This window comes from Fringilla coelebs (genome assembly GCF_963513975.1).
Source record: "Fringilla coelebs genome assembly, chromosome: 6".
Classification (NCBI taxonomy): domain Eukaryota; kingdom Metazoa; phylum Chordata; class Aves; order Passeriformes; family Fringillidae; genus Fringilla; species Fringilla coelebs.
The window spans coordinates 46,738,407-46,765,062 of record NC_140034.1 but is presented as its reverse complement, the minus strand read 5'-3'; the positions used below and the strand labels follow the sequence as shown (position 1 = coordinate 46,765,062).

The window sequence follows — 26,656 nt, the reverse complement described above, 5'->3', positions numbered from 1 at the left end:
GGCTATCAAATACAAAGAGAAAACTGCTGGCTTGGGCAGCTCTGGAGCCACACATGCCAGCAGGCTGGGAGAACACACCTCGAAAGTGTGGCTTGTTGCACCCTAGGTTCTTCTGAAGACATCCAGAGATCATCCTGCCTAGCTGATGGGTTGTTGTCTCCTTTCTTCTCTTTCCAGGTTCAGCACAATGAGTTGGCACTCTGGGCATTAGCAGCGTGAGGAGAATAGGACAGCTGCTGCCCTGCTCACCCCTCACCCCTCGCTCATTCCCCTTGGGGACACGGGTGCCCTGCCCTTCCACCCCTTGCTCCCCACTTGCCATAGAGGGGACTGGCCCGTTATGGCTGGGGACAGGCTCCCACGCAAGGTGATGGACCCCAAGAAGCTGGCCAGCCTCCTGAGGAACGGAGCCGAGGGCACCCTGGTCATCGACAGCCGCTCCTTCGTGGAGTACAACTCCTGGCACGTCCTCAGCTCCGTCAACATCTGCTGCTCCAAGCTTGTCAAGAGAAGGCTGCAGCAGGACAAGGTCTCCATCACAGAGCTCATCCAGCCTGCCTCCAAGATGAAGGTAAGGGATCTGACCCTCACCTTTCCTGGTGGGTGCTCACATGCTCTTCTCTTGTGGGATGCAGACTGGCCTAAGGGATCCCTCAGGTCCATCCCTTGACCCCAGTATCTGCCAGCATCTCTTTGACACCCTTTGGAGAGCTAAAGTGTGAGCTCATTTGGCCTCAGGGCTGTCCTCAGGGACCTGTTCATTGCCCCCACCCCACTGACGTGGCTCCCTGCTTCAGGAGCCCTCCCCAAGCAAGTCTAACAGGTATATCAGCTTTAGGACTTGTCTTATGACAGCAAACAACCCCCCAAAGCCTTCCTGGAGCTGTAAACTTAATCCCCTGCTAAAAACTCTTCTCCTCCCCTCTGTCATCTCTAACTCCATTCAGGGACATGTAATCCTCCTCCCCTGTGACGCCAGAAGCTCTTATCCGGTGTCATGGCATATTATCTCTCCCAGGCTTCTCTCTATCGCTCCTGGTTAAATAATAGAGGTGGCTCCGAGCCACGGAGCTGGGCTGGAGCGCCGGCCGGAGCAGTGCCGGGTGTCCCTGCGGGGCCGTGGGCTGTGTCGTGCCCTCCTGAGCTGCTGCCAGAGGGCTGCGCCGGTGGGTGCCGAGATGCTGCCGGAGGGCTGCGCCGGTGGGTGCCGCAGCGGCCGCGGGACGAGCCCGCGGGTGGTTCACCCTCCGAAAGGTGGTTTGCCATCACAGCCCTGCCAGTTCGCTCCCACCGTTCCCCCACTCCCGCCTTGTAATTTTATGGCAAAGCGAGGGTAATTCAGGCGATTAATCAAATGCTGGGCCCAGCTGGAGCCATCTGCGTCGTGTGTCCCCCCCCCCCGCCCCGCCACCCCGAGGAGCCACCGCTGTCCGCATTGGCTGGCGGTGACATCACCCGCGGGATCAAGGGGACTGGCGGTGCGGGGGGGCGGCCTCGCGCCAATCTGCGGCGGTGATGCTCTGGGCTGGGCGATTTGGAGGGGATTGCAGAGACTGATTCCTGAACGGCTTTAGCTGCTCTTAAATCCCCTGGAGAATAAAGCAGAATAATCAGTTTTTCGCAAGCTCCGAGGAGAGCGGAGCGGCCGCCCTCCTCCCGGCGAGGGTCACCTCTGCAGTGGCCGCTGTCACGTGGAGCGGCAGCAGCAGCAGAACAAGCGATGCGCAAGGGGGAGGAAGAAGAGGAGCATGATAGGGAAGGGGGAAGCGTGGAAGAGTTAACATCAGCTGATGCCATCCGCCTGCAAACCTGCAGCTCGCCAGCTGCAGGGGAGCAGTGGGCTCCCGAAGGGGCCGGCTGGTCCTTCCTGGCATTCCCTGCTCTGTCCCCATAGAAGGAGCATAGAAGGATCGTTTTCCCCTGGCTCTTGGATCATTGCATAATGGTCCACGTACTAGCTGAGGATGTCATTGTAACCAGGGATGCTAGGAGAAGAGGAGAGAGGCGTTGCCATCGCCTTTAAATCCTTTTTGCTTTTCTTTCGTATGCGGCTGAAATCCCTCCTGGCACATCCATGGGCAGAAGGCTGCTTGTCCCCACTGCTGCTGCTGCTCTGCACAGCCCCTGCCATGCCCACCGCTTGCCGGCTCTCCCAATACATGCAGCCCAGGAATTAATTAAGCTTCAAGACACCCTTGAGACGTTAAGCCACTTGTCCTGGGAAGCTGGAGCGGGATACTGGGAGGGGATCATTGCCCTGTTCTCATCTGACATAAAGCAGCGGGGTGGCTGTCGCTTGGGGTGTCCAGGCCTTTTTGTGCATGCACTTGTGTGTTTGTATTTTGGGGTGATGAACTCTCTTCTCGCCCTTTTTCCTTCTCCCCACCTCCCATTTCAGTCAGACTGCATTTTGGGACCCCGAGAAATTACTGTGAGCTGCTGCCTCGAGGTGCACAGATCCCCAGAATGGATGCTGAAAGCTGATTTACACCTCTGACACCCTGTGTCATTTCCCTGCCTCCGCTGGTCAACATCCCCCAGCCCTGCTCTGCCCCTGGCTCCACGGTGCTGGGGGGTGGGGGGCACGGCTGGCGTGGGGAGCAGATGGCAGGAAGGGTGACATCAGTAGCGCGATTGTCCGGCCCCATTATTCCTCCTGACGGGCCTCCCGCCCTCCTCCTGTTTCCTGCTCCCGGCCGGCCGGGGCTGCCGAGACAAAGGCGGATGGCAGCGGCGCGGGGCTGCCCGGGCAGCCACAGAGCGGCCCCGAGTCCTCGCCTCGTCCCACTCCTCCTCGCCTCAGCAAAGAGAGCTGAACCTGCTCATCCCATCCCAGCCATTCTAAGCGTGGCGTTCGCCTCCTTGGGAAGGAGACGGGCTGATACAGGGCAAAGCATGTGGGCAAACCCCACCTGGCCGCCGACGCCGCTCCTCCTGCCTGCGTGCTGGCAGGGGGGGATGGGAGAATTTGTCTAATTTGCTTTTCCCAGTGCTTACTCTCTCCTTTTCCATGTTGCAGTTAAGGAAGGGTACCATTAGCAGTGGTTCTGTAGGCTGCAGTTTGGAGTGATGCTGTGGGATAACAGCAGCTCCTGGCTTTTTTTGGAGCAAGGAGTGGAAAGGACCATTTGGGAGGAAAGAAAAAATGGAGACATTTAAAATCCCTTTCTTTTTTTCAATTCCTATGATTTTACGATTGTGGCAGCTGCAGTAGCCACTGCTCCCCAAGGCATGGTGTGTACCATCTTCCCATGGTGCCCAATCTGGGAAAAGCTGCAGCAGCAATTCCTCTTACAGTCATTTCCCTCCACACAGAAATGGTACCAACATAACTGCTTCTGGTTGGTTTTGAACCCTTCTCCCAGTGCTGACAATAATAAACTCTCGCAATAATAAATTCTGATAACTGGAATAATTCAGTCCTCTGTGCAGTTTGGAGAGCAGAGGTTATGGGAAATTCCTGGTTGGGTTTTTCACTAGCATTTCTTTAGGGAAATGTTGAAAATTTTACGTCTTCAAGATCCCTCTGGAAAGTCCACCTCTCAACCACTTCTCACTTCCTGAAATGGAGCAGTCTCCAGAGCAACTACACCATGCTTTGAGGCAAGACAAGGGTCTCTTCAGGTGATGGGAATATTTATTTATTTGCATTAGGAGCTTGGCTCTGCAAGCAGCTGTTTTGCTTGAGGGAAAGCTGGGGCTTATTTTTGAGCCTTGAGCCTGGCTGCTTTTTATGTTGATGGAAGCCCTGTTGTTTCAGTGGGGTGATTCACTGTGTTTTGAAACAATACGTGACTGAGATGTCAGTAGTAATTGGGATAATAATAATAGCTCACTCTTATCTTAGCCTGGATCACCTGTAGAGCATCATTATCCCTGCCTGGCAGCTGGGGAGAGACAGAGCTGGGACCCAAGCTGTGTTAACCATGCAGTGCACGCAGTGCTGGGGACTGATGTCCATGTGGGAGTTACTCCAGCCAGAGTGGGGACAGCGATGGGAGGCACAGGGCTTGGCACAAAGGCAATGAATCGATGCTCTCACCTGGGGTTTGGTTGGAGCTGTTGGCTAGGTGGTCCTGGCTCCTGGCTGGTCATATCCCTCCAGCCAGGATTTTGGCAGGGAGGAGGTTTGTTCTTGGGGAGCTGCTCTGGGACACCTCCAACACTGGAGTGGGCCAGCAGCTTTTCAAAGGCATGCATGGGTTTGCAAGCCCCACTCAACGTCCATCTGGAGCCAAAAGACTTGCTTCATCTTGGCCCTCCTGTCCCTTGCGAGATGGGTGTGGGAACCCTGTTTGGAAGGTGATGCCTGGGGTTACTTCAGCAGTCTTGGGATGACAGCAACCCCCATGAAAGTGTTGCTTCTCAGAAGAATACCTCTGTTGTCAGCTATGTCCCTGTCCTGTCCGCAGAAGCAGGAATCTAGTATGGAGCATCTCTTCAGCTTTACCTTCCACTGCCCCAGTTAGCTTCTAGACTCCCAATGTTTAAAGCCAGAGATGGGGCATTTCAGGAGGGCATGAGATTAATGGGAGACCCATGTGCTTGATTAAACGTGTGTCTTATTTCCCTTTGTGGTGAGGAGCTGGGATGCCAGTGCATCCTTGTATGCTCCATGAGGGCTCCACAGGACCTTCCTGCAGGTATCCTCACCCCAGCAAGCCAGGTATTTATTTTCTGCAGCCAGGCCATGTGAGGCCAGCGCTTGTTTGGCATTTACATTTAGTGAAACCTTATAACTTTAATAAGATGTAAACCGTGTTGCACATCTCTGCCGTTGCGCAGCAACCTTGCAGTAATGGCCCAAACAAAGCCTTCCCATGCAGAGGGAACACTAAATCCTATTGTGGGATAACACTGCTCAGCCAGTGCTGGTATCTCTCCTGCAGCCTCCTCAGCATGGACTGTGCAGCTGGGATGAGCCGCTGCCCCACTGCAGGGTGGTTCCTGCCTCACTTTTGGGGAAAGATATTTTTCCTGGCATGGGACTTCAGGGTGAGAACTGGGTCTTTGGGATGTGCTAGGGAGCCTTGAAGGGCTAGGCAGCTGCTGAAGACTGGTAGGTTCACCGTGTTTCCCTCCAGCTGTGTTTGGATGACCTCCCACAAAAGTCCTGCATCAGGATTGGCTGAGGAAAAGATGCTGGAGTAGATCCTCATCTGACTTATCTCAGGTGGCTCCAGTCATTTTTCAGTGTCTTATTTTAAAATTCCTATGTCCTTTTCTCTCCCCTCTTATGCTGCCCTTTCATGCCTCCTGTCATGCTGCTGAGCCGTGGGGCCAGTTTTGCCTTCCAGTCCCTGGTGCCAGGCTGGGGACAGGTGGGTCCTTTGAGCCCCCCTCCTGGAGCACAGCTGTGCGTGGTGCCCCGACGGGGATTTCTGTTGGCGCGGGGCTGTCCTTCCGCTGCGGCGCAGAGATCTGATGAGCTCAGCTAAATCAGTGCTGCCTGCAGTTTTATTTGGATGGTGCTCACGTTGCTGAGCAGGGAAGCACCTGCAGCAGGGTGTGAAAGCAGCATTAATAATGACAGCAACCCAAGCGAATCTGCTCTGGTGGTGAGATAGGGCTTGGCAGTGAGACAGCAAAACGAGGCGGGTGTCCATGAGTGGTACCTTGTTCAAGTGGTCTCCTAAAGACATTTTGGAGAGGGCTTGGCACAGGGTGGCCAATGGGCAGCTCCAGCGCTAGCTGCTGAGAAGAGAGCTTGCACACATTCCCTCCTTCCCTGCTTGCTGCTGCCTCCCCCTCCTCCCATGATGCGATGGATGTGCCTTACCCTGCGGGCTGGAAGGGCAGGTGCTCTCAGGGCAGGTGTGTGCCATACACCCAGCTCTTCAGCAGATGAGCTGAGCTATGCTTCTGTGAGGATTTTTATCTCCTTTTGGTGCATGGACCTTCAGGTAGGTATGGGGTATCTGTCTGTGCCTTGAGTGCTCTCATTGCAATCCAGTCATCACCGGGCGTAGGGGGACTCCTGCCTGCAGGTTATCCCACCATCACACCTGCCCTACTTGATCCCTGCAGTGGTGGGCAGCAGGTGCAGTTTGTGGTATGTAAAATCACATGAGAGCAGCCCAGGAGCTTCTTCCGCTCTTCCCAGTTTATCCCTGCAGTGTGCAGACCCCAGCACATAAGAAAAGGAAGAAAGAGCATCACGCAGAACATCCACTAAGCAAAAGAAGAGATTTTCCCTTTCCTTCAGCCCTTAGGGGTGATCTGCAGGTTTGGGGTGACGTGTAGTGGCATGGTGTCCCCAGGCTGAGCCCTGAAGAGCTGTTGATCCAGCCCCCACTGACTCCAGCCACAGCACAAGGGCTGTGCTGGCAGCACCCCTATCTGCAGAACCATTCCCAAATCTCTGAGTTCTTGTCCCTGTGACACCAGCCAGGCTGAGGAGGAGTATCTGAGGAAAAAGTTGGCTGGGGAGGAAGTGGTGGAAGAAGTCATGGTGATTTCTGGGATGCAGTTAAGTAACAGCAAGCTGAGAGTGGGTTATGGGGAGGAGTGACCCTCTTTTGGGTAGGATTTTGGGTAGGATGCTCAAAAGCTCTTGTAGTTGGTGAGAGTGCACCAGTGGGCAGCTCTACTGACACAGCCATGGAGCAGAGTCCCAGCCTGGCTGGACACTCCATTTGGCAGTCAAAACCAGCTTGTGGAAATGGTGTGGAGCTGGAATTTCCTGCTTGTGTGACCACTAAATTCAGCTTTGCTTCCCACAGTGCAGTGGAATCCTCAGTGCTCAGCCCATTTCTCTGACGCCTGTTTTTTGCTGCTCCCCTGCAGGTGGAGGCCGAGGACCACCAGGACGTGGTGGTCTACGACCAGAGCACGCGGGATGTCACCGGCTTGGCTGCTGACAGCTTCCTCTCCATCCTCCTGGGCAAGCTGGACAGCTGTTTCCACAGCGTCTCCATCCTCACAGGTAGGAGCCCTGGGTTACTGCTGCATCTCCAGGGGCACTCATGCCCTTAGCCTGCAGTGATGGAGCTGTGGCCGTCCGTGTCCATGTGCACCCGCTGCCCTGGCCACCAGTGGCTGTGGTGGAGGAAGGCAGTTCTGCACGCAGGCTGAGGAGGCTCAGCCCACGCTGGCATCGCTGAGTCTTCCCCATGCCTTCGTTCCTTGCACTGTCCATCTCTCCACCAGCCAGGGTGAATGAAAGAGGAGGGTACAGAGGAGCTGTGGTGGCATGGATCCAGCCATCCAAAAGCTGCCCTTTGTTCTCCCATCCCTGTGTTGCTTCATCCCTGGTCAATGTGCCAAGGACCAGACCCGGTTCAGGCACTCTGCTCCCTCTTGCTGTTGTTAAAGGGAGGGCAGGAGAAGAAATCCATGGATGTACTGGAAAGGAGAAGGATGGCAGGGGCAGAGCGTGATCACTGAGTGAGTCAGGGTCTGCTGGAGATGATGCTCTCCAGGCACAAATGTGCAGGCAGGAGGAGGCACGTGCTGCCCTAACTACAGCCTTTCTGAAGCGAGGCAGGTGAATGAAAAGCTTCAGCCCAGCAGAGAGGAGAAGAGAGAGGCAGGAGGAGAGCTGCCTGAGGAGAGCTGAAGATGCCTTTGATTCCCCTTGGCTGGGACAGCCATGCCCTGATGGCTGCCTACCTTTGAGCTTTCTGCCCATGGATGGGTGGGCAGGCACTGCCCCGTGCAGCCCCTCCGTCCCACTGAGCTCAACCACGCTCCTAAACAGTGCCAAAAGCACAGGGATGGGAATCACCTCTGTCCCTCAAGCCTGTCCCCATCCTGTGGCAATTGGACACTGCTTTGGGGCTGAGGCAGAGGGTACTGACCTCTGTGCCCTGGGACACCACAGGGATGGAGGGAACTGCCACACCCGCAGAGTGACAGATGCTGGGGAAGGGTAACTGGGGGGGAAGATAGCACAGGCAAGTGGCATTCAAGGAGCCCTGCCCATGCAAGGCAGGGGTAAGTGCTGTTGAATTAGAGCAGCTGCATTGTGATGGGGAGAATGGAGCAGAGAAACAGCAGGATTAAACCCCCTGGCCCTGGGTTCTACCAACAAAACCAAGCAGGGACTACATGAAATCATGTTCAAGCTAATTATTGTGGCCTGGGTTGCAGGAGCTCTGCTGAGGCCAGTGCTGGAGGATGCCTCCCTGAGCTGGCTATGGCAGTCCCTGGCCTGCTTCAGTAGCTGTGCCTGTGGTTCCAAGGTCACTGTGGCATAAACTAGGGCACAGCTTGGCATGTAGTGCAGGAGAAGGAAATGGTAGATTCAGTTGCATCTGGGAAGGAACCTGCTTAGTCATGGGGATGGGTCAGGAAATAGCCTTGGTGGTGTCACCTTAGCACCCCCTAACCCGCTGCCACTTTCCCAGGGCTGGGTGAGGAGCAGAGCTGTGTGCTGGCTGCAAACCCCTGCCCTGCCCCACCAAGTCCTCCTGGAGCTGGACAGGGCTGCCTGAGGTGTCCCTGAAAACCCCTTTTCCTGCCTTAAGGCCTACAAGGTGCCTGGGGGAGCCTCACAGTGCCAGTGCCCCCAGCTGCATGCACAGCACGCTCCAGCAGCGTGCCACCCCCTCAGCCATCAGCACGCCACCACCAAACCCCTGCCAGCAAACCTGCTGTCCCCCACTTGGGCACTCTCCTCCTCCATCATCAGGACAGCCATCTCCATCCTCCCGGGCCGCAGGAGCCCCAAGCAGGAGTGTGGGTGTGCTAGGCACCAAGCAAAGCTCAAGCCTCCCAAATTAAAAGTGCAGCAGGGCCTCAGCCTTATGTGGAACGTGGGCCACCAGCAGGGGGAAAAATTGGAGCTGAAATGTGGAACACTGGGTCATGGCAGCAGTGTTTCACATGGAAATCATGACTGGAATGGCTGTGCAGAGCATCCAGGGGAGGCTGGGCACACTTGCTGACAGGCACAGCTTCCTCCTGCCTGCGCTGTGGGCAGCAATGGGCTGCTGTAGAGACAGCTCTGGAGTGCTTGGTGGTCTGGGGCAGGATGTGTGAGTGGGCCTGATTCTGAACCCTTGCCCTTGTGGGGTTTAACCCCTCAGTCTGTCCACTCCGGCGCCTCAAGCATCTTGTCTTGCCCCAACCCATTTGGTGTCTCAGAAGAAGTGCCTGAGTTCTCTTTGGAGGTGCTTTGTGATCCCAGTGAGCTGGCAATCCCAAAATTGGGAAAATTTCAGCCTGTCCCTCAGTGGATGCCATTTACCTCAGGGAAGCTGTCCTGAGGGTCCCGAGTTCAGTGTGGCAGCCCTGCACAGCCCCTCTGTGCTGCCCAGCTCTCTCAGCCCCAGCAAATGCTGGGGTCTGTGCCTCCGTGTCCCCATCTCATGCAAACACCAGGCTTGGCTGTTCCTGCTCACCTCCAGGCCAGCAACCTTCTGACCCTTGAAGCAGCTGATGGAGGCTGATGGGTGAGGATGGGGGAGCTGGGGTGGCAGGACTGGTGCCAGGGACTCCTCAAGGGTTAACAGCCCAGAAGCAGCGATTCCAGTGGCTGGCAGGGAAGAATCTGAGTCAATTATTCCCAGTCTTGGAAATCATCAGCTTCTCTTCTTTTTTCTTTTTTTTTTTTTTTTTAATTGTGTAAGTATAAATAGTGCTGCTTGCTGCCCTCCATCCGTGGGAGCAGAAAGACTGTTGATTTATATGGTTTTCCTGACATCACATGAAGTGGTGGAAAACTGAATGGAGCCAACATTTTTCCTGCATTACGTAATGCCCCCTCCCTCCCAGCCCAGCTCTGCTATTCCTGCAGGAGCCTGACTGTTCTTTAACCTTTGTTTACTTCAGCACAAACCCTTGCTTTTTTTGCTTTTTTTCTGCTTTTTTTTTTCCTTTTTTTTCCTTTTTTTTTTTAATCTTGCTATTTTTTTCCTCCCTTATTCTTCCCCTTTGTAATCACCCGCTTGGTTTTTATTAAGAGGCATTATCTGCTTATGAAGCAGCAGCAGCAGCAGTCTGGCTCCATTGCTCCCTGACAGCTCCCATGTGCCAGCTCTGGTATGGGAGCCTGCCCAGAGCTCTGTGTGGGGCTGTGGTGTGGGTGCTGAGCTTCACCAGCTCCTCTCCATTTGTCCAGCTGCAGCAGGCAGTGTGGAGATTTTCTTCTACTCCTATTCAGTGGCTAAAAGCGACAGCTGAGGGCTTGGGATGCTGGTCCAGATGATGCTCAGTCACCCATCCTGTCCCTACTTCTGGTCCTTAGCTGAGCACCAGGCTCCTCTCTCCCACGCTGGAAGCCGTGTGCCAGCTGGAGATAAAACCAGGATGGTTTTCTGCAGAGTGGCCAGCAGTGATGGCCCCACAGCCTGGGCTGCAGAGCTTGGGACACCCCTTGCATGACAGAGGCTATTTTTGCTCAGTTCCATGTGCTGGGGGAGCTTCTCCGCTGCGACATTGCTCCCCAACCTGAAACAGGCCCCTCAACTGCGTTCTGAACTCCAGTCATGAGCTTTTCATCTGGCTCGGGAGCGCGTGTGAGATCATCTTCAGTGCCCACCCCCCCCCCCCCCCCGCTTTTGTACCAATTCTTCAAGGAATGTTTAAATTTTCCAGTCCTGTTCTTTCTAAATTTGGAGCGTCTGTTTACTCCCAGGATTCGGAAAGAATGTAACAATATCATCAGCGACAAATCCCTCCCAGCCCTTCACTCACCATCCTCCTCAGCGAGCAGGCTGGCCATGACCCAGGGCTCTCCAGCCCGGCGGTGCCATGGCCCTTCAGCACGGCTGCAGAGAGTTGTAATTGCATGGCTGCAGTGATCTGGGTGGGGGCTGAGATTCTGGGGATTTTGGGGAATATACCAAAGACAGGTGACTTTGCCGCAGGCAAAAAGAAGTAGTGAGAAAGGAAAGGGGATTTCCATTGCAGGAGCTGACTTGGGCTCCCCAGGCATGAGTGGGTTTAGCACTGAAGCATTGACTGCAATTATTTTAGACACAAGGACTCAGAGATGGATTATTTTAATTTTTTTTAAAAAAAGGAAAGAAGGAAAGAAAAAACACTTTTTTTTTTTTTTTCTGTATAGGGACAGCCCTAAAAAGAGGTTAAACATCAGGGTGACTGAACATGGCTTTGCTCATCCTTGGCTGAAAATTTCATAATGCTGTCTCATGTCGTGTTGGTGCCACATGCCAACTATACATTCCCTTGCTGCCTGCTCCTCTTGGAACACATTGGGCTGGAGCTGTTCTGGAGGAAAAGAGAAGATGAATGAAAAAAGCCAAGCTAGGCAGGTGTGAAAGCAGGGCAGAGGCAGGGCAGAGCAGAGGGGGCTTGCCATCAGTCTGAGTCTCAGAGGCTGGAGTGGCAGTATATGCATCCAAAGGTAGTCATGGCATATGCTGAAGATAAAAGCTTAGCAGGATATCCAGAACCAGGATTAAGGTAGCTTTATAAACTCAGATTAAGGAAAAAAACCAACTAAAACCTAAGAAAGAAAATACCCCAAATACCCACATTTTGGTCACAGAATCACAGAATATTCTGAGTTGGAAGGGACCCGCAAGTATCATCAGGTCCAATTCTTAGATGAATGACCCATACAGGAATCAAACCCTCAAACCCATGGGTGTCACTTGCACAATGCTCTAACCACATTAGCAAATCTCAGGGTTTATCAGTCACAAACTGTCTGATAGGAGTGGGGAGGCAGGATCTGAGTGCAGCTGGGGATTTGATGGTCTCATCCCTCATCACCCACTCTGCACAGCATCATGATTTCACCTGTTGAGTTTGGGCTGTCAATGTGTCTGCTGGAGACACAGCATGTGCAGAATGCACTAGCTGGTGGTTTTTGTCCCCTGACTCCAGCAGAGCCTCTGCTCAGTACATGGGCCTGAAGATGCCCTTGGAGGTCAAACATTAGGGCTATTTCAAGTGCCCTCAGGCTGTAATGTCTAAGAGCACTTGGGCACTTACTGGCATGAATCCATCAGATATACCTACAAGATTTTCCTTTAAGTCTCATTACTCTCTCTGAGCCTCCTGCAAGCACCTCTGCCTACCTGTGGCCATCTCCATCCCATAGCATACTGTGATGAACCCAAAGAAGCAGATGCTCAGCTGGCAGGAGTGTGGGTATGAGTAAGGAGGGTATGGGAGTGGGATGAGACAGGAAAAAGAGCTCCCATAGCACTCTCAATTTCTTGCTTTTCCCAAACTTGGGAGTTTTGAAGAACCAGCTTTGTAAATAATGTGAATGGGGATTCTGGTTGTTCTTCATGTAAAATTGCCCACATGATGGTCAGGAATGGAAGAAGGGTAAGAAGGGCTGTACAGGGTCTTACATCCAGCTTTTCTTCAGGCTGCAGGTGGTTAGGTGCACGGGGATTACCTGTGGTGATGATTTTCTTATGACTGTCCAGAGGACTGGAGGTAGTATGCTGATACCAGCCTAGAGGGAAAGGCATTTATTAAAAAATCAAATGGGAATACCAGGATTTGTGATTTTTACAATCCTGGAGGTTTAGGTAACTCTCTGAAACTCCCTTCCTCTCATGCAAAACATCCCTGGAGGAGTTGCTTCCTTTCCTACAGCAAAGCCATCTGGGACCACTTTAGCCAGGGCAGGACTGTGTTTTCTTGCCCTCTAGCCTTTCTTCAGTGGGTGCTGGCATCCAGCTTCAGACACCCAGCCTGGTGGGTGCCCTAGGGAGTGCTCCCTCAGTCCAAGGCGCAGAGGTGGAGTAAGGTGCCCCCTTCTCACCCTGAACCACAAGCAGGAGATGCCTGGAAGGCTTTCAGCCCGGCGGGAGCAGTGACTGCATCCCTGGGAGGGGTTAAGCCAGGTCACGTATGTGCAGGGCTGATTGTATTCCAGACCTATGCTCTAAACCTCCCTGTTTAGCAACGCTGTCGTCAGACAACTTGTTTTCCCGATTCTATAATTACCCTGAGGAGCTTCCCCTCCCCCTCTGGCCGTGTTTTTTAACCATTGGACCCAGAAAAGGCAAGCAAAAGGGTCAAAGGCAGAGTGGGACAGAGGAGAAGAGGTGTAAGGAAGAGCAGCCCTCTGATTGCTATGCCTTAGAAAACTGCTGTGTAATTTCATTTCTTATTTCTGGAAGGTCAAGGGGAGGAAGGCAACTTCCCCAGTAAGAGATCCTGATGGGTAGGGGCCACTGCCCAGTTACAGTTTCCTTCCTTTTGAGAAATCTGCCTCCCCTCATCCGCCTCCCCCTTTTCCCTGGGCCTGTGCTGCATACTTGCAAAAGGTCGTCACTGGCAATTATTACCAGGTCCCAGTGCTGGGTGGAGAGAGGAACCACTGGCCCTGCCCAGCTGGGCTTGTGCCAGGCTATAGGCACTGTCCTGACAAGGTATGTAGGTGCTGGACAGGGACTCATCCTGCTCCCTGCTCTTGCAGAAGGATTACATGAGTCTCTCCAACCCATTGCAGCAGATGTTTTTCCAGTGAGTGCTGTGGCAATGAGAGTGAAGTGAAGCTGACTAGGCTGGGCATCTCTCCCTGGGTGATGCACTGATAAATAGGGGCTGGAGGCAGGATGGGTGACATCCTGGCCAGGAGGAGCACCTGGGGAAAAGGAGCAGCAACTGATAGATGGAATATATTTCTGCACTATGGATGTTGCCTTTTATCTCTCTGCTTGCCAGCTGCCCCCTGCCCCAGGTGCCAACCCCTATACTGGTTTTGGCAAAAGGGTGCAGAAAATGGGGAGAGAGCAAAGAGGAGGATGCTGCCTGGGGAATGGTGGCTGCAGGTGGCATCTCCATGTGGCTGGACTTCCCACTAGTGGAGGAAGGGGGCTGCTGGCTATCTGTGCTTGCTTGTCTTTTGCTGAGGATCAGAGGGGTGTGGGACACTGGTAAGCCTCCTTCATTGAGCTCTACTTGGTGGTTTCGTGCCCAGCTTCCCACCTGGTGCTCCCAGGAGTTCTGAACTGAACTATCAGTCCAAACACATCGTGAAGGACACTGGCATTACCAAAATAATTTGTGCCCAGGGCTCTTGGAAACCTAAGGGAGATGGACAATCAGAGGGGCAGTGAGAAAAGGCAAATTTTGTTCGTGCATCTCTGGGTCAGGGGCAGGTTGAATATTGTACCCCCTAATTCACTAGATGCTTCCTGCAGCATGCCCCTTGCCCACTGCCCCTGCATGACACAGTGACCCCAGTAGAGTGACTGGGTCCCCCCAGTAGACCCCCAGCCACGGCCACCAGAGCAGGTCACAGCTGGATCACCCACCAACAAGGGTAGAGCTCTGCTGGGGCAGTGGCAGTGGGACACAGAGGGACCTCCATCCCTGGCAGGCGTTGGCACTGGCCACCAGCATCATGCGCCCTCCCTTGTAGTGACAGTGGTGACAAACGTGGGGGACCACAGATTGCCCTGGGGACATGCTGTGGTAGCAGCTTCCCGAGCATGGCTTGTGGGGGAAGGCTGCTTCTCTCTTCCAGCCTAGTTGGAGCACGCTTTGAATTTTATCCAACCTCTGACCCACATCTGATAATAATCAAACCATATTTGTTACAACAACAAGGCTCGTTAGGAGGCTGGCTCCGCTCGGGGTGGGGGGGAGGAGACAGCACTTAGTTAATGCCAATGACCTCATCTCATGTGATGTCATTCAAAGGAAAAACACTGAAGTCACTCACATATGGCTCAGCCTGGGGTTTTTCAGCCCATAAAGCTTCAGATTTTCAAAGGCACAATACATGTCCCCCCCCTTCTCTCCCCCGCTTACTATAATCCTGAATGATTTTCTGGAGGCCTGGGCTCAGAGCAATAAACTCGTAAGGAGCTGTGTGGAGATGTATTAAGGAGTTCTGCGGGTGGGAAGCGGGGGACAAGTAATTTTCTTCCCCAGAACAAATGCAAAGAAGAAAATACATCACTCCCCACCTGCTTCAGAAGCCCCTAGAGATGGATAGATCCCCAGTGAGACCAGGAAAGACCATTCCCACATGACCCCTCTGGCTGGAGTTTTGCACGTGAGGAGGCTTTGGCAGAGGGTACATCTCCTCCAGACCAGGGTCCTGCTTTGCTGGGACCGGGCAGATAACTCCATCTGACATGGCCACGCACAGGTGTGAGCAGCCCAGTGCCAGCAGCCCCTTTTCCTGCCAGCTGTTGGGACCTATTCATCCTCAGCTGTTTGGGACCACTCCAGGATGAGCATCCTCCTGGGTGATGCTCTCAGTGGAGACATTAAGGGACAAGATGAGCTCGTCATTAGGGACCTGCTGTCTCGTCCCCAGCTCTGCCCTGCACCAAAGAGCCCCGGAGAAGTTATTTAATCTTTTGTGACTCAGTTTCCCTCTTGGGAAACTGAGATCATGGCATTGCCCTTTCTGGTCCTGGGGTTCAGAGTTAAACATCGACCGGGGGATGCACGTTGGTCCTGCCGGGAGCCTCTGTGGGGAGGGGGTGCAGCCGTGGGGTGCCTTCACGTTACGAGGAGCAGTAGGGAGCCGGGATGGAGTGCGGTGCTGCATCCCCCCTTCGTTGTGGGGGTTTGATCGCACACCGCCCTGGCAGGTGCTAAAATGAGGTGCGGGCATGAGCTTCCTCCCACCACGTTCCCGTCCCCATATTAGCTGCGCGGGGCCAAAGCCGGCGCGGTACAGCGATCCATCTCCCGCCGCGGCCGCTCGCTGCGGGGGGCTTTGGGCAGGCGAGAAAATCGCGGTTGCGCCTTTAAGCGGGGAGCGAAGCATATGTCAGCCCGGCGTTGTGCTGCGTGTCTGTGTGCTGAGTAAGGAATGCGGCCGCATGCCTGACCCGTTAGCTATGAGCGCGGTACGGGCGCGCAGCGAGCGCGGCGGCGGATGGGGCGGCTGCTCCCGGGCTGAGCTCACTCGGGCTGGAGCGGGCGGCGAAGAGGGGGGCGGCCGGGGAAAGGGGGCTACGCCGAGCCCCCCTACCCCGCTCGGGTTTTTTTAATGGTTTTTATTTTTTCAGCCTGAAGGCTGGAGCCGGGGAGAGGCTGGCATTGCTCTGCTGCAGGGGCGCTTTTTTGGTTTTTTTAGTATTTTGTTTGCCCGCCAGCTGTTGTTTGGCGACGGTGAGAGGTGCCCCCGCGAGCCGCAGCCCAGCTGCCTGGATGCCCGTGGATGTAATGATTGCTCCCTCCGAGGACCAGTTCTGGACAGACATGCGCGAGGGGCAGATGAAGCTGAAAATAAGGGTGCGCAGGATGAAGGAGAGCAGGGACAAGAGAGGTTTGTCAGCCGGCCCGGCGCCTTTCCTTCCGATGGGGACGGAGCGGGAAGAGGGGGCTGCGCCGCCGGAGCCCTGCTTTGCCCGGGGGCCGGAGATCGCCTTTGCCGAGTGGCCGGCGGGGAGCGGAGCGCGGTGCTGGCGATACAAAGAGCGCAGGCAGCTGGCGAGCGGGGAGATGGAAGCGAGCGGGGAGCGTGCGGAGGGGAGCGGAGCGGAGCGATGGCCGGTCCCCAGCTAGGGGCGATGTGCGCAGCGCCGGCGGAGGCGGCCGGGCTGGGACGGGAGCTGCACGGAGAGGGCAGCCCCTTCAGGCAGGTGAGCGGCTGCCTGCAGCGGGCAGAAGCATCTGCAGCGGCCCCGGCGCTAGGCAGCCCTCCCACCCGGTGCGGGGGCCGGTGAGACTGTCTGGCCGCGGGGACCGCTCCGGGCTCCCCGGCACCCTTCGCCGTCCAGACGAGCTTGGCGAGAGCGCGGAGGGAGCGGAGAAGGGAAGGAGGAAAGCTGCGGGAGCCAGGAGGATCTGCCGCCAGCATCTTTGCGCCCTCGGGCGCCGGGTTGCGGGGGCGAGGGGGCACCGGCAGAGCAGAGTGCGCGGGGCAAGGACGGGCGAGGACGGCGCAGAGAACAAGGGGCCATCGGCTCAGAGCGCTGCGCTGCTGCCCGCACCCAGGCAGCTGCCCGCCGGAGCCATTTCGCTTCACCAGCGCTGCCCTGCCTGCCCGTCTTGGGTGGTTTCTTTCAGAAAGGGGTTTTGCAGTGCTTACACCCCCCAGTGACAGGGCGAAGGGCACGCGGAGGAAAGGGGATATTAACTGGAGCAGCTTAAAAATATGCCGAGCCTGGGATGACCTAGATTACCGAAGGGTTGAATCAAGCAACTTCCCCTCCATCACCACTTAAAATGGGAGGCTGCTAAAAGTGCCTGACAGGTTTTTGTGGCATGAAGCACATAACCCAGTGATGGTGTCATTAGTAATAAGTCACTCCTGGAAATGACACATTTTTCTTTACTTAGAACGAGTAAGGCTGGTCCAAAGCAGGCACAGTCATCAGAGGAAAATCAAGCTCAACAGCTCGAGGAGTGTGTCCGTGGTTGTGTAGGCGGAGGGCTTCCTTTCTGCTGCTTTTCCTTTTTAAAAAGATGTTTTCTGTTTCTTTGGGAGAATGGGATCAGGCTCTGGGACCAGCCTGCAAGGCATAGGGGGCTGGCACAGGTTGGGAGGCAGCAGGGCACTGTAGCAGCAGATGGACAGAGGCTGTTTGGGGTGACGGTTGGGGAAACAGGGAATGCACATGAATCCATAATAGGGCTGATTCATCGGCTTTCTCATCCCCACTGCCTGGGGAAAAAAAAAAACCGACTAAAAACGAGCCAACAGTGGGGTGATGAAATTTTGTGCCAAATGAGGGGATGGTAAAACATGGGCAGGGGACTGGAGGAGTGGATAAAGAGACTGGTTGAAAACTGGACATCTCTCTTCAATGCACTGAGATGGGGGGACACGAAAGAGCATCGGCCAGGAGAGGGCAAGCTGGGCAGGCTGCAGAGCACCAGGATTTCACCAGGCTTGTGGGAAGGATGCACAAGCAAATGGGCTATGTCCACATCAGGCATTGATGGGCTCAAAAAGGGACTACAGTACCCGGGGAAACAGTGAGGATGAAGGCAGGAGGGAAATTCAGACACGTCCCAGGCAGCAGGAAATGCTGACAAAGCCCCGGAGCTCCCTGGAGCACAGTGAGTAAGGGTGGCAGTAAGCAGTGTTTCATCATGCCGCCTGGCTTAGCTGCCGGCTCCAGCAGGCTCCCACCCAGCACGAGAGCCGGGGAGATGGCATTTTGTAAAGAGGGATTTTCCCAGCGGCTCTGGGGGTTGATGTGCAGCCTGCCAGGCTCCTCCATTTTCTGTCCTTCAATTCAACCTGCGGCAGAGATGCTCGGCCGAGCACTAAGGCTCATTGTCATAAGAAGGCTGAGCATAATGCAGGTGAGGGCTGGGGTTTTGCAGGTCCCCCCAGCTCTTGTCATCTCCTGCTGTACCTCAGTTCAGCAAGGTGCTTTAACACTTGGGGATGGGTGGGTCAGAGTGCTGGGAGCAGCATGTCCCCCAAGGGGCTGGGCTGATGAAGAGGGGGTATCCAGGCACCACCCTGGCCACCAAGACAACGCAGCAGTGAGGGAGCCATGCCGGCGTGGCGGCTGCTCCAGCAGCAAGCCGAGGCGCGTGCTCGCTTGCATGCCCCGCTGCTCCTTGCCACGTGCCGCCCTGGCAGCAGCTCCCAGCCACCACAGGCATTTTAATGAGAGCCGGGCAGAGCCTGGCCTCTCTCAGACCCCTCAGCTGCCAGGAGCTTTAGCAGGGCAGAGGGTCTCCAGCACAGACACTGGCACGAAACTCCTCGGTGAGGCTGCGGGCTGCTGCAAAACCTCTGGCAGCTGCTTGGGGAGCCACTGTCTGAACAGCTCCGGCTGCTGTTCTCTACCTCTCATTATTGCAACCATAAGGGTGGGCTGTAAAACACATCTTTAATACCCCTGCAGGTCTCCTTCTAGCTTCCGGTGTGAGAGCTGGAGGTGAGGAGTGGGGTGTGGCAGCTACTGGCCCAGGGCAGATTTTCACCTCTGGATCCCCTCCTCTTTGCTGCCTCAAACTGATAGCACAGCAGTTCTGACATGTCACCTCTTCCCTGTTTCTTGGTGGGGACATTTGAGCCTGCAATGCACGGGGGAGGCTGCTGAATAGGACATGCTGCTCGGTGTGTCTCTAGGGGAACTTCTATGAGATTCATGGGGCTGGGGGTGTTCAAGAGGCATGTGGCTCTCTTAAAGAGCAGTTTTGGGGTAAGGCCGGTGCCCTGGGCAGCCCTTTTGCAACTTTTTGCTGCCAGCAGGCCACAGCACTAAGGGCAGAGCTGTTGGGTTATTTCAGAGGCCTCTGAAGGAGGTGGTGAGTCCATGGGGCTGGAGATAAATGCGTAGAGTGCAGCCATCAGAGCAAGGTGTGAGAGGTTTCTCAAGCCCCAGCTCCACTTTACACCTCCAGCCTCAAAGATGTCCTCAGTGCAGGAAGGGACACAAGGAACAACAGGGAGCTGGGATATCCATGCTTCATGTGTCCCACACCTTTCTTTTTATCCTCAGCATTGTCTCTGTTAGCATCTCATGTAGCTTAATGGATTGTAAATCCCTAAAGCTAAGGCTTATCACCAGAAGAAAATAATGCCACACCACATCCCTGTCCTTAGCGAGGACTTTGTCACCCTCTATGTCACCTTCTCTGCACCACCACTGCTGCCCAGCCTTGGCAGAGAAGGGCACAGTACAACTCACAGGTGACAGATTTTGCCTGCGATGTTGTCAGTGACCCAGCTATGACTACGATGTCCCCAACAACCACCTGAAGGTGACAGCCAGGGCAGTGGAGAGTTCCCCAGCTGTGTCAGGGTCCCAGCTCAGGAGTGCAACATCTCTGTCCTTACATCTTGTAATCTCCTTCCATGTCTGTTTTTGTTCACTTTGGTTGCAGCAGTCTCAGGGCCATAGGCAGGCACTGGTGCAGGGCCTGGCAAAGGGCAGAAAGCCTCCTCCCTGTGCACTTTGCTGCTGGAGGGGAGGAGTCACACGCCTCCCAACAGTTGCAGCAGTGCAGGTACCACAGGGGCCTGCTCAAAGATGCTGCTGGCATCTTCCCCCTGGCCTGATGGACAGGCTTGGGGAGATTCCCAGGCTCTTTGCCTTCCCTCTGCAGCATCTGTTCTCACAATAAATCCAATTTCACTCGTGGTTATCATAGATGTTCAGCTGGAAAATGTGCAGAGGGGAGGGCCTGGCAAAGATGGGGATAGGGGAGAAGTTGTGGTGTTTTCCCCCTCTCCTCTGTTTGACAGAAGGGCCATGCAGAGCAGGACTGGGGGCTGGCCCAGAGGGGTCTCTGCAGGACACAGCAGGAGGTGGAAGGGTGGTCAGCACCTGGTGAGTGAAACCTTGGGTGAGGGAGATGCAAGGTCCCTGTTGCACCAAAAGAAACCAGAGATCCCCAAACATCCACTCCATGACAGATACAAATCCTTCCTAACCTTGATTCCACACGTGCCAAGAGAAATGGTGCTCCTGGCATGAGCATTGTGAATAAAAGAGGAACGGCTAGAACTGGTGCTAACCCGGCTGCTGCCTCTTGTGCTCTGCTGCTCTCTCCCAGCAAAACCTGGGATCCATGGCCAGGGGCATATAGAGGAGGAAAGCCCAAGTATCAGTTGGAGCCCAGCCAGGGACATTCACTGCCTTTGGGATTGTTTGAAGAGCTGCTTCACTTTCTAAAAATGAAAGGCACGCGGGAGCAGCCGCTGCAGGGTGGGGTGAGCGTTGCTTCCACGTTGGGATGGTGTCAAGTACTTGCCCCCATCTCTAGGGTTTCCCCCTAGCCCAGACTGCCCTCAGCAGCTGCAAGTATGGGGGAGATGAGGACAGGGGGGCTGGGAGCATGCCTGGACTCCCGGACACAGGGTTGAGGCTTTGCTTAGGACAAGTGAGGGCATCATTTCAGGTGCCAGCATCCTCCAGTTGTGGCAGCCTGCTCAGGTAGGCACTGCAGCTGAGGGTGCTGCTGCCACTCTCCAAACATCCCTGCCTGCTTCACAGCCCCCTTAGCTCCTGCCTGGATTTCCCCAGGCAGAGGATCTGCTGCCAGCTGAGTGTGGTGGGTGCAGGCAATGGGCAGAGAGCAGCATGCCCTGACCTGCTTGATCTATGAGCCACCTTAAAGAGCCATACAAACGCATCCACTGCCCTGGGCAGCTCCTGATGGATGTGAGTGAGTGCAAGAGGCTGGGCACCTATGGACCAGAACAGGCACTGACCCCTGCGGCTGCATTTGTGTGTGTGCCCTGCTCCGCAAAAATGTGCTGTGTTCCTTTAGAAAAATTCCCGTGTTGTTTCACACAAGCCCGGGGTCACATCTGTGCCCCATTCAGACTCAAGTCCTGCAGGCTTCTCTAGGGGCATCTGAAGGAAACACTTCCCCAGGGTTTCTGCCCCAGCATCCCCCAGGCATCAGCATGGGGCAAAGCAGGGAGGTCACATGTGTCCATGCAGAGCTAGTGATGGACAGCCCTTGGCAATGGGGCCACAGTGCAGGGATGAGCAGTAACCAGAGCTATGCTGCACCTGTGCTGGGCCTCCTGCTTTTGCTCTGATTTAATGTCCCAGTTGAGAGGTGATGTCATTTCAGAGGGAGCAAGAGAAAAGGAAGTGCTGGAAAAGATAAGGTGCTTTAACTCTACCCCTCCTGTCTTTACTGGGTTTTAAAGCTGAGAGGTGTGTTAGCTGCCAGACAAGAAAAAAGAGGGGAGGAAAGAGGTTTGTTGAAGGACACCTTTTCCTTAGGTCAGTGGGAGTTGACACCAGGAGGTGCTAAGATGGAGTGTGATGGAGGACCTTGGATGTTCCCAAGCGGTGTGAGCATGATTTTGTGCACTGCTTTCATCATCTTCATCTCACAAACATGTCAGATGGGTTGTCTGCAGCACCAGTCATGCCTCTCTAGAGCATGGGTGCCACACCAACAGCCAGAAAGGTGCTCCAGGAGGATCAGCAGAAATGTTGCCAAAATGCTGGAGAAGGTAAATTGAGAATATGCCAAGGCTGCCCTGCTTCCAAAGGGGAGAGGACAGGCTCGTTAGAAGGTCTTGTTTAGCTGTGGAGATGGGCCAGGGATTCTCAGGGTGCTCAGTCCAGAGACTTGGGCTTTCAAAAGGATCTCGTGAGAGCATACTGGTCCCTTTGACAGTGAAAGGCAGTCAAGCCCCCAAGTCCTCTCTGCCCTTTGGGTGATGTCAAGCTGCATCTGCTCATTCACATAACTGGGAAAACCTCAAGGGAGACTTGAGGCAGATATGACTCAAGCTCCTCTCCATTGCATGAAGCTGCCACCCAGATGTCCTCAGTTGGAGGGGAGTGGAATTAGGCCATTGCTAACCAGACCTGGCTCTATCCTGGAGTACAGGATCAGCAAGTGAGAGCAGATCAGGATCAGTGGTCTTATGCAACTGTGCAGGACATGCACCAGCACCGGGGGTTTTCCAGCTCTCCTTGCTGCCTGCTGTGCAAGCAGGGCAAGGCTTTGCAGCCCTGCTCAGGCTTTCAGGATTGGCTCTCAGGCTTTTGACCATGCCAGACACCGTGACAATACCTCTGGCCGACACGTGCCAGCTATTGCAACCTCACCTGGGGGTTTTCTTTCAACACTGGGCTTCAAGATGCTCAGGCTGAGTGTGACTGCCCAGCAGCTTGGTGCAGTAAACTGGACACTGCTTGCTATCACATTCAGCAAGGTCAGAGCATGAAAAACAGCAGTGGCCTGCAAGTAACATTATGCCACCATGGTGTGGCAGAAATCATGGGCTTGGCAGGGCTGGGCAGAGGGGGCATCTCTCAGAAATCATGATGTGTAAGTGTAGCCAATGCAGAAAGGTTTGGGCCGACCTCCCAGACCCCAGGAGCTTTGTGTCTCAGTGGGTTGGCTTGTTGTCATCGTGCCCTGATGAATTTTGGTATCAAAAGGTGACCCTGTCCTCAGAATAGTAGGGAGCCAAGAACTCTTCCTGTTATTTGTATGAAGTTGAGAAGAGCCAACTTCATTGGCGAGTGTGTGGGATGCCTCACATGTGCATTAATATCCAGCTGTGACAGAGAAAAGTCAGAGCTGGTTCTCCATTCCTTTCTGTGTGTCATGGCCATCACAATGTTTGTGCACTGGTTGGTGGTGGCTGGTGGCTTGTTGCCCCTGGAGGCTCTGTTCTCAGGGCTGCAGGATTATAACCACTTTGTCCCCAGTCTGGGCCTCGGGGTGCCAGCTACTGATGACCTTGGCTGTGCTGCTCCAAGCTCAATGTCCCCATTTTCTCCACAGGAGGCTTTGCCACCTTCTCATCCTGCTTCCCAGGGCTCTGTGAGGGGAAGCCAGCTGCCATCCTGCCGATGAGCATCTCGCAGCCATGCCTGCCTGTGGCCAACGTTGGCCCCACGCGCATCCTGCCACATCTCTACCTGGGCTCCCAGAAGGATGTCCTGAACAAGGTACAACCCTGCTGAGGGGACATGTCTGCCCTGTCCCATTGGGGACCCCAGTCATGCAGAGGGGTGAAGGTATTAAGGATTTCTCTCCTTCACAGTGGGAAGACCACACAGTGCCCTTCAAAAGGTGCCAGAAAGGCTGTTCTGTGATGTCACACCAGGGAAGGAATTTTGTTTAAAGGAAAAGTAATGATGAGAAGAAAGAAGGAGGAATTGTAGTTAAAGTGCTACCAAGCATCTGCCTACTGCAGTCATGAGGGAGCCAGCCAGGCATCCTCATCCATGGCAGGCAAGGAGGGAGAGGGACCATGATACCAGACTGGAGTTGGAGACAGAAAGGAGGGAGAGAGAAATTATGTACAGGGAGTAGAAGGAAATGAAAGAAAAAAATGACAAGAATGTGAGCCTGGGAGCTAGACTGGCTCCATCAAGCCTGCTGGAAGGGCAGGCTTCTGGGCCACTGGAGACCCAGGGCTGAAATCTTGGGGCCAAAATCCTGAGGAGCCAATGCCAGGCAGGGAAATCGATGGTTTCCTTCTCTCCCTACCTCCTTGGAGGGTTTTGTTCGTGTTTTGAAACTGTGTTTTCTGCCGTCCCCACAATGTGGCCGTGTGCTGGAGAAGAGAAGCATTGCCTATGCAAGGCCTCACAGTTGCCTATGGATAGAGCATCTTCTGGTCACATTGGTTAACATAGGGTGCTACCAGTGACTCCACCCTGTTAGTGAGATGTCTCCTTTCTCCCTCAGCTGATACCTTCACAGCATTCAGACAGAGTTTTTGCTAATTTTTTTCTTGTATTGCCTATTTCTCTCATACTGGGGTTGCTGGGTTTTTCCCTCTGGAACCCCTTTCCAGGTGTCTTTGGCCTTGCCCACTTTACTTGGACCAAAATACAGATCTGCTGAGATTGAAACCTGTGTCATTGATACAACCTTTTCAGCTGGTCTCTGCTGTATTGTCATCAACTAGGCCAAGGCAGCACTAGGAGACCCACAGGAGAAAATGCTGGAATGGGAAAAGGAAGGGAGTGTGCATGGCAAGACTGACCTTCAGTACATGGTGTGGGCTGAACTCAGCTGATCATTTGATGGCTTCTTTCCCACCAGGACCTGATGACACAGAACGGGATAAGCTATGTCTTAAATGCCAGCAACTCCTGTCCCAAGCCAGACTTCATCTGTGATAGTCACTTCATGCGCATTCCTGTCAATGACAACTACTGTGAGAAGCTGCTTCCCTGGCTGGACAAGTCCATTGAATTCATCGGTGAGCTCTTCTTATGGTTGCAGACCTTCCAATTCTCAGCCTTCACAACCTGAACTCTTCTGTCCTCCCTGGTCTTGCTTGCAGCAACTGTTGTCCTCTCACACAAAGGGGCTGGGGTTTGGGGAGGGAGGCTAGAACCGTTTTGCTCACCATCATTGTTCTCCCTGTTTCGTCTTTCATGCTCCAGACAAAGCTAAGGTGTCCAGCTGCCAGGTGATTGTGCACTGCTTGGCTGGGATCTCCCGGTCAGCCACCATTGCCATCGCCTACATCATGAAGACCATGGGTATGTCATCAGATGATGCTTACAGGTGAGTTTTCCCCTGAGGGTACTGGGGGGGTTATGCCGGTATGCTTCACTCCAGGGAAGGAAAGCAGACTAAGCCCAGAAGGAGAGAGTCAGGGCTCCTTGAAGATCTGTCCTGCTTTGGCTAGGTCCCAGTAAAACCAAACCAAACCTTGTCATAAAATGCATGCAACAAGGAATGGTTGGGAGTGGTAAAAGGGAATGGGGAGGCACTCCCAGCTCTAATACTCGGGCATCTCAAGGCCCCATGGTTCCCCAAGATCCTTTTCTTTGGAGGGTCTGGTCAGAAGGTTCTTGATGATGCCTCTTCTCCCTAAAGAAACTGAGAGAGTAGAGGTGGCCCACTGAAGGACTAAGCACCAATGGGGTTGTCTGTGCCTTTCGGCAGGTTTGTTAAGGACCGTCGCCCATCCATTTCGCCCAACTTCAACTTCCTGGGCCAGCTCCTGGAGTACGAGAGGAGCCTGAAGCTCCTCAAGGCCCTGAAGTCAAAGGGCGACTGGGGCGAGGGGGATGCGCAGCAGGACGCGGCGGAGGTGGCTGAGAGCAGCCGGCATGCCCTAACACCTACCTCAGAGAAGGCCGAGGACGTGCCGAGGAGCACCGGCTCGGCATCCCCCACCAGTGACCCCGAGCGGCAGGGCGGGACCCCAAAGGTCCTGTCACCCACCACCCTGCAGCAGGGGCTCAACGGCCTGCACCTCTCCTCCGAGCGCATCCAGGACACCAACCGCCTGAAACGCTCCTTCTCCCTGGACATCAAGTCTGCCTACTCCCCCGGCCTGCGGCAGGACCCCCCTGGGCCCCCTGGACCTGGGGAAGCCCCCAAACTCTGCAAGCTGGACAGCCCCTCGGGCTCGGGCAGCCTCAGCCCCTTCTCCCCCGGGGCGGACAGCCCTGACCGGCCCACGGGGCCCGAGCTGCTGCTGGAGGCCAAGGTGAGGCAGCGGCGGAAGCACCGGCACGCAGCGGGCTCGCCGGCCCACGGGCTCAGCCTCAACGTTGGCGGGACCTGCGCCACGCGCAAGAGCCCCGGCGCCGAGGACGGGCTGCCACCGCGGCTCAGCCAGCCGCCCCCCGCGCCCGGCGCCGCCACCGCTGCCTGGAGCGGGGTGCACCTGGAGTCCCCCAGCGCTGCCTCGGGCGAGGCCGGCTGGTACTTCGGCAAGGACTCCGGCAGCACTGGCGGCAGCGGCGGGGGCCTCTTTCCCAGCGCCGGCCCGTACCCGCCGCCATTCGGCTGCGGCGCGGCGGCGGCCGGATGTGAGATCAGACTGAGGGACAAGGCGCGGGCCGAGCCACGGGACGGGCGGCACAGCTGGCATGAGGAGGCCGGCGCCGAGAAGCAATTCAAGCGAAGGAGCTGCCAGATGGAATTCGAGGAGACCATGTCCGAGGGCAGGGCTCGGGAAGAGCTGGGCAAAATCAGCAAACAGTCCAGCTTTTCGGGCAGCATGGAGATCATCGAGGTGTCCTGACACTCATCTGGGGTGCCTGGAGACCTGGGACGGGGCTGGGGTGGGGGGATATTTAAGCTGGGGGGAGCGGGAAGGGGGGCGGTGGGGTCGGGGGGTGTATTTATACTTGCGCGTGCATTTTCGGGAGCGCAAGCGCTGAAACCGAAGCGAAGGTGGACGAGTCTTTCCAGAGTCGGGAAACATAGTGGCGGATGCTTAGTGTCCCTCCTGCACTCACCCTGGTCCTTTCCCGCCCATCCCCAGGGTGCCCCAGCCCTCGGAGACCCACACTCAGAATTTGGGCATAAAACTCAAGTGGGAAGAGTTGGGGAAGTGGCAGGGATTGCAATTTTGGCTGTGGTGATGGGGCACAGCACCTGGACG

General features: G+C 55.1%; 1 protein-coding gene across 2 annotated transcripts; it reads left to right on the top strand.

Moving 5' to 3' along the window:
- Positions 1-340: 340 nt before the first annotated feature.
- Positions 341-26,293, top strand: DUSP8 (dual specificity phosphatase 8; the record flags this gene model as incomplete). Of its 2 annotated transcripts, XM_084207088.1 has the most annotated exons (6): positions 341-571; positions 6,787-6,925; positions 23,077-23,243; positions 24,349-24,508; positions 24,696-24,819; positions 25,204-26,293. In XM_084207088.1, 6 exons carry the CDS (start codon positions 341-343, stop codon positions 26,291-26,293), a joined length of 1,911 nt encoding a protein of 636 aa, XP_084063214.1. The 2 variants fall into 2 exon arrangements, with proteins under 2 accessions (XP_084063214.1, XP_084063215.1); XM_084207089.1 differs by lacking the exons at positions 341-571; positions 6,787-6,925 and adding an exon at positions 15,730-16,168.
- Between the last annotated feature and the right edge of the window lie 363 nt (positions 26,294-26,656).